Below are 7,189 nucleotides of genomic sequence, written 5' to 3'. Positions count from 1 at the left end.
ACTCGCGGTTTTCCTTGTCCGCAGCAAAAGCCTCCAGGAAGTCACACAGCTGCCCGTCAACTCCAACAGCAGCTAGCCAGCTGTCGAGCTGCTGCTGAAAGGCTTCGTCCAGGTCTTCGAAGTAAGGCCCCGGGTAGCTAGCCAGGCTTTCTTTGCTGCTCGAGTCCACGAAGTGACGCACCTGCAGCAGCAGCAGCAGCAGCAGCAGCAGCAGCAGCAGCTGCACTTCGCGCCGCCGCCCCACGAGGTCTGCAGCACCCGCTGCAGCAGCTGCTGCAGCAGCAGCTGCTGCAGCAGCTGCAGCAGCCAGCGGCACGTTGAAGCGCTGGCTTCGGACGATGCAGCAGACGCAGCAGCAGCAAGCAGCAGCAGCAAGCAGCAGCAGCAAGCAGCAGCACAAGCAGCAGCAGCAGGAGCAGCGGCGGGAAAGCAAGGGCGGCAGCATCTGCTGCCGTTGCTGCAGTATGCTAGATTGGCAGGCAGCTAGCTAGCTAGCTAGCCAGCTAGCTAGCTAGATAGCTGGGTGCCCCTCTTGCTAGCTCCTTTGCTGCATCCCCCCCAGCTAGCTAGCCAGCCAGGTAGCTAGCTAGCTGGCTAGCTAAGCTTCTAGCTACCCATAGCTAGCTAAACATCCAGCTAGTCACAGCTAGCTACCCAGCTAGCCACAGCCAGCCATAGCTGCCCACAGCTAGCCACATCTAGCTACCCAGCTAGCCACAGCTCGCCACAACTAGCTACCAAGCTATCCACAGCTAGCTGTCCATCTAGCTCCCCAGCTAGCCGCAGCTAGCCACCCAGCTAGCCACAGCTAGCTAGCTAGCTCTCCAGCCAGCTCCCCAGCTAGCGGCAGCCAGCCACTCAGCTAGCCACCCAGCTAGCCACAGCTAGCTAGCTAGCTAGCTAGCTAGCTGACCTGTCCAATGCAAAACCTGGCAGTCTCGTCCTCGGCCGTGGTGGAGCAGTAGAAGAGAAGGCCGCTGCCGTCGCTGCGGTGTACAGACACCGTGAAGTCCGAACTCTCCGGAAGTGCTGCTTCTTCTTCTGCTGCTGCTGCTGGCTGAATGCACGAAAACTCCACTGTCACCTTCAGCCCTGCAGCAGCAGCAGCAGCAGCAGCAGCAGCAGCAGCAGCAGCAGCAGCGGGGCGCAGGCAGTAAGCAACGGCAGCCTCGAGGAGCGCGCGGAAAGGCAAACGGACACAACGCTGTAGCTAGCCAGCTAGCTGGCTGGCTAGCTAGCTAGCTAGCTAGCTGGCTAGCTAGCTAGCTGTGTAATGGGTTAATTGCTAGCTCTCTAGCTAACCACCTCCACAGCTAGCTAGCTAGCTAGCTAGCTAGCCACCTTCCCAACCACCTGGCAAGCCATTACCCGAGCCCTCTCACCAGCTAGCTAGCTAGCGCCCCTGCTAGCTAGCTAGCTAGCTAGCTCCCCAGCTAGCTAGCTAGCTAGCTAGCCACAGGTGGGAAATGAAAGAATCAAAAAAAAGAAAAGAGACCCCACAGCCAGCAGCAGAGAGAGGAGAGGCAGCAGCTTTGAAAGGCACTTGGAGAACAATTAATCAAATGAAAAAGAATAAATAAAAACCGAAAATAAATAATTATAAATAATAAATAATAAATAAATAATAAATAATAAATAAAATAAAAAGAAGGAAAATAAAGAACAAGCAGCAAAGAATAAAAGGCTCTGCAGCACGAAAAGAAACCACCCTCCCGCATCGCGCAGCACAAACCCTAAACCCTAAACCCTAAACCCTAGACCCTAAACCCTAAACGCCACAAGCACTGCAAACCCTAGGGCACAAACCCTCGGGGTTTCTAAAACCCTTGCGGCTGGGCGAGCGTTAAAGCTGCTGCAGGCGTGCGTGCCCCGCTGCCTCGGGCTTAGGGTTTAGGGTTTAGGGTTTAGGGTTTAGGGTTTACCGTCGACCTCGCGGGTGAGGGTGACGAGAACATCATTCTCTTTTTCCTGAAGTTGCCACTTTTTTGTTTCCAAAAACTCTTTTATTTTCTTTTCGGGTTCATACTGAGCTTTTTCATGAGCTATTTCTTTTTGAATGACAGCAGCAAGAGATTCTGCTGCTGCTGCTGCGCTGCTGCTGAAGCCGCGCTGCAGCTGCTGCTGCTGCTGCTGCTGCGCCGGCTGCAGCAGCCGACGCGGGAACAGGCAGCTGCTGCTGCTGCTGTTGAAAGCCCGCACTGCCAAAAGCCCGCGGCTGCTGCTGCTGCTGCTGCTGCTGCTCAAACCTGCAAAGCGAGCAGCAGCACGAGCTGCTGCTGCTGCTGCTGCTGATCCGGCTCCTGCTGCGGACATCTTGCAGTGTACGTACACCTCAGCGCCTGCGGCTCCTCGAGATCCAAAAGTTTCTTCAAACAGAAATTCTTTACCGGCAGCAGCAGCAGCAGCAGCAGCAGCAACAGCAGCAGCAGCAGCACCGGGTTGTGGGGTGCAGCAGCAGCCCTTGCGCCTCAAGCCTCAACACCAGCTGCAGCCCCGTGCTGCTGTCTTGCTGCAGCAGCAGCAGCAGCAGCAGCTGCTGCTGCTGCTATAGAAAATAGTTATATTTTAAATGCAGAAAGCAGCAAAAAGGCAGAACTTTGCGCCAGCAGCAGCAGCAGCAGCACCGGCTACAGCAGCAGCAGCACCACCAGCAGCAGCACCAGCAGCAGCAACACAGTGTGTCTCGAGGCGTCGCAAACCCTAAACCCTAAACCCTAAACCCTAAACAGCGAAACTGCTGCTTAGCTTCTTATATTGTGCTTCAACTCTTCAGATAGGGCCTCCGGGACTGCAGCAAGCGCGGTTGGAAAATGTAAACCCTAAACCCTAAACCCTAAACCCTAATCCCGAACCAAGGAGAAGTAGACAGCCTCAAACGACGAAATAAACCTAGAGATTAGGGTTTAGGGTTTAGGGTTTTGTGTGGGGCTCAGGGCCGCCGCCGTGAGGGCCGGAGGGCTGCTAGTTGCTCGTGTGGCCCCTCCAGCAGCAGCAGCAGCAGCAGCAGCAGCAACAGCAGCAGCAGCAGCAGCAGCAGCAGCAGCAGGTGGCCCTGAGTTTTTGCTGCTAAAGGCCTCCTATGAGCCCTTTCACTGGACCCCGCCCAAAGGCAAGCGCATCTCCAAACCCTAGAGGGTTTCTATCGGCTGCGAGGGTTTAGGGTTTAGGGTTTAGGGTTTAGGGTTTGCAGGCCACCTCGACGATGGGGAAGACTTTCTTGCTGCTGCTCTTAGAGAGACTCAGGAGGAAACGGGTTTAAAGAAGGAACATTTGAAAGTCTTGAGTTCTTTTTGGAGGGTAAACCCTAAACCCTAGCTAAACCCTAAACCCTAGCTAAACCCTAAACCCTAGCGTGGAGGCCCGCAGCGCAGGGCAAACCCTCGCAGGGCTCGAGAGGCTTGCAGCTCGCAGGGCGATGGGGGTTTAGGGTTTAGGGTTTAGGGTTTGGGGGTCGGCCAAGCCACGGTCGCCAGTGCTGCGCGGGACTCGTAAACCCCAAATTAGGGTTTAGGGTTTAGGGTTTAGGGTTTGCGCAGGACCTGCGGTACGAGGCTCGAGGCAAGCCGAAGCAAAGCCGCTACTTTTTGGCGGTTTTGGAAAACCCTGAAACCCCCGTTAAGATATCTGACGAGCACACGGAGTACAGGTGACCCTAAACCCTAAACCCTAAACCCTAAACCCTCGTAAACCCTCGTAAACCCTGGGGCCTTCCCCCCGAAGTTGCAGGTCCCTGCCGCCTTTGGATGGCGCTTTAAACCCGCAGTGCCCGCCGTCTCAAAACCCTAGACCCTCATTTTGCTGCTGCTGCTGCTGCTGCTGCTGCTGCTGCTGCTGCTGCTGCTGCTGCAGGTGGGTAGGGCTAAAGGAGGCGCAGCAGCTGAGCGGTTTCGAAGATATGCAGCAGCTGCTGTCGGAAGCAAACGACTATCTGCAGCAGCAGCTGCTAAACCCTAAACCCTAAACCCTCGAGGGTTTAGCGGGCCTAAAGGCCCCTTCTTCGTGCTGCTTTCATCCGCTGCCGCGGCTCTAGGGTTTAGGGTTTAGGGTTTAGGGTTTAGGGTTTAGGAGTGGTTCAGCGGCAAGGGCCTGGCTATGACCAAACGAAAGCGAATCAAAAAGCCCACAAAGAGGTGCACAATCAACCTGCAGCAGCAGCAGCAGCAGCAGCAGCAGCAGTAGTGCAGCAGCAGCAGCAGCAGCAGCAACGCAGAAGCGGTAGGAGCAGCTTATGCAACAGCGGTGGCGATAGCTGCAGCGGCAGCAGCAGCAAAAGTAGCAGCTGCAACAGAAGGAGCAGCAGCACCAGCAGCAGCAGCACGACCAAAAGCAGCAGCAACAGCAGCAACAGCAGCAGCAGCAGCAGCAGCAACGCTAACATCAACCGCAGCAAAAACAACAACAAAAGCAAGAAGAACACTAACAACAAAAGCAGCAGCAGCAGCAGCACCTACATCTACGGCAACAACAGCAGCAGCAGCAACAGCAGCAGCAGCAGCAGCAGCAGCAGCAGCAACAGCAGCAGCAGCAGCAGCAGCAGCAGCAGCAGCAGCAGCAGCAGCAGACCAAAGAAAAGCAATAGGTGCAGCAATCTTGAGGATAACTTCGAGCAGCATATCAGAGCCGCTGGGGTGTCTCCTCAGCTTTTGCCCCGGAGGGACAGACAGCTGCAGCAAAAGAGTAAAACCCTCAGTTGCTGCTGCTGCTGCTGCTCCGCCATCTGCTGCTGCTGCTCCATCTGCTGCTGCTGCTGCTGCTGGGGCCTCGAACGGCTGCGCCGTCCACTGGGACGAGACGAGGTGTACGTACACCGGAGAGTTTGCTGCAGCAGCAGCAGCAGCAGCAGCAGCAGCAGAGCTGTTATCGCCAGCGCAGAGCCAAACCCTAAATTAGGGTTTAGGGTCTGCGGGTTAGGGTTTGGGGTATGCATGCCTGCGGCCTTTTCGAGCGCTTCCTTTTTTGCCTGGAAAGTATCTCCAGCCACCTCGAAGCTACGCCAAACCGCAAACCCTAAACCCTAAACCCTAATTTTATTTGTGAATCCCCAAACCCTAAACCCTAAACCCTAAACCCTCGCTCAGGAGGGCGGCGGCGACCCTCGAGGGTATTCGCGGCGGCGAGCAGTGCAGCGTCTAGGGTTTAGAGCTGAGTAGCGTCTAGGGTTTAGGGTTTAGGGTTTAGGGTTTAGGGCTTAGGGTTTAGGGTTTAGGGTTTAGGGTTTACGGAGAAGGGGGGGTTTGTGTCAGCAGCAGCTGCGCAGAAGCGGAAACCCCCTGAGATGGCCAGGGGGCAAAAAGGGGCAGCTGGGAGAAGGCCTCGAAGGGTTCCTAAACCACAAACCCTAAACCCGAATTGTAAACCCTAAACCCTAATTGCAAACCCTAAACCCTAATTGTAAACCCTAAACCCTAATTGCGAGCTCCACACCCTGGCGGCAAACCATCTAGGGTTTAGGGTTTAGGGTTTATGGTTTAGGGCTTGGCCGCAAACCCTGAAACCTCAAAGAACTTCTAAACCACAGGCCCTAAACCCTAGTCACAAACCCTAAACCCTAGTCACAAACCCTAAACCCTAATCACAGGGTCTAGACCCTAGCAGCAAACGTAAAGCCCTAGCCGCCTAGCAGCAAGCCCTAAACCCTAGCAGCAAGCAGTAAACCCTTGTCGCGGGTTTCAAAGGTGTCCTACTAAACCCTAAACCCTGGCGTCAAACCCTAAACCCTAGACCCTGACCCTAAACCCTAAACCCTTACCACAAACCCTAAATCCTAAGAGGCAACTAAGCAACAAACCCTGTGCACTAGCAGCAAACCGTAAACCCTAGAAAGGAGTTCCCAGGTCCCTGCTACGCGCTGCGGGGAGGCTCGACTAGGGTTTAGGGTTTAGGGTTTAGGGTTTAGGGTTTAGGGTTTACGCCTTCGAGGGAGCCAGTTAGATGAAGCGTCAGACCAGCAGCAAGAACAAAAAGCAACTCGCTGTTTTGTGGTTTGAGGTGTACGTACACCTGAAAACTGTTCCCTCCTGTGGTCGCCACCTGCAGCATTAGGGTTTAGGGTTTAGGGTTTAGGGTTCGCTGCTAGGGTTTTCGGAGGCTAGGGTTTAGGACTTCGAGTTCCTGAGGAGGGCTGAAGACGAGGGTTTGCTGCTCGCTGCACCCGCTACAGTCTAGGGTTTTAGTCTGGGGGTTTAGGGTTTAGAATTTAGGGTTTAGGGTTTAGGGTTTAGGGTTTGCCTGCGAGTCGAGGACCCAGTCCGTGGTGTCTGCTGCTGCTGCGCCGCTAGCTGAAGAGAAGGTAATCTTCTGGACTGCGTCCGGGTGGAGAAACTCCAAACCACAAAACCCTAAATTAGGGTTTGTGGTTTGCGTCAAGCAGGGGCCCCCAGCCCCCGCAGAACCCCCAAAAACGGAAACCTCTGAAACCTCCAAGCTGCCAGAGTCTGCAGCAGAAGAGGCGCCGTAAAACCATCCTGCGGGCGCGACAAACCACAAATTAGGGTTTAGGGTTTAGGGTTTGGGGGTTGCCTCTTCCACTGCCGCTGGGGAGCTAGCTACAGAGCCAAGCAGCTAGCTAGCTGCCCAGCTAGCTAGGCATTTGTTGACTGCTAAAGGGAATGCGTATGTAGCCAGCTAGCTAGCTAGCTAGCTAGCTAGATAGCAAGCCAGCTAGCTAGCTAGCTAGCTAGCTAACTAGGCGCATCACTAGCTAGCTAGCGACTGTGGCTCCAACTAGCCTGCCAGAGAGCCAGCTAGCTAGCAAGCTTGCTAGCCAGCTAGCTAGCCAGCTAGCTAGCCAGCCAGCCAGCCAGCTAGCCAGCTAGCTAGCTAGCTAGCCAACCAGGCAGCTAGCTAGCTAGCAAGCTAGCCAACCAGCCAGCCAACCAGCTAGCCAGCCAGCTAGCCAGCTAGCCAGCTAGCCAGCTAGCTAGCTAGCTAGCTAGCTAGCTAGCTAGCTAGCTAGCTGCAGACTGACCTCGTTTGGAAAGCGCGAGGAAGAAAGGCAAAAGGAAAATTAAAAGTTTTAAAAGAAAACAAAAAATCCAAAAAGGAGAAAAACGCCGAACGGCGAAACGCCGGCAAAGCAGCTGGCGGTGGACAGTGCTGCAGCCGTAGATCATTCTAGGGTTTAGGGTTTAGGGTTTAGGGTTTAGGGTTTGGGGTTTGGGGGGGTTTGGGGCGGGGGTTGGGGGGCGGA

The 7,189-nt window shown here is 55.0% G+C and overlaps 2 protein-coding genes across 2 annotated transcripts; one reads left to right on the top strand and one right to left on the bottom strand.

Moving 5' to 3' along the window:
• Positions 1-2,313, bottom strand: ENH_00015240 (mitochondrial glycoprotein domain-containing protein, putative; the record flags this gene model as incomplete). Its single annotated transcript, XM_013579151.1, has 3 exons — positions 1-181; positions 914-1,092; positions 1,923-2,313. Coding segments are annotated over 3 exons (751 nt in total), but the record flags the coding sequence as incomplete, so codon positions are not given.
• A 256-nt stretch (positions 2,314-2,569) lies between these two features.
• ENH_00015230 (bis(5'-nucleosyl)-tetraphosphatase (asymmetrical), putative) lies at positions 2,570-6,457 on the top strand (the record flags this gene model as incomplete). Its single annotated transcript, XM_013579150.1, has 8 exons — positions 2,570-2,676; positions 2,934-3,046; positions 3,191-3,297; positions 3,537-3,646; positions 3,850-3,884; positions 4,066-4,677; positions 6,222-6,289; positions 6,368-6,457. 8 exons carry the CDS (start codon positions 2,570-2,572, stop codon positions 6,455-6,457), a joined length of 1,242 nt encoding a protein of 413 aa, XP_013434604.1.
• Between the last annotated feature and the right edge of the window lie 732 nt (positions 6,458-7,189).

This window comes from Eimeria necatrix, genomic scaffold (assembly GCF_000499385.1).
Source record: "Eimeria necatrix Houghton genomic scaffold, Enh_scaff1495, whole genome shotgun sequence".
In the NCBI taxonomy this organism is placed as follows: domain Eukaryota; phylum Apicomplexa; class Conoidasida; order Eucoccidiorida; family Eimeriidae; genus Eimeria; species Eimeria necatrix.
The sequence above is the reverse complement of the archived record's forward strand: the minus strand, read 5'-3'. Positions and strand labels throughout refer to the sequence as shown.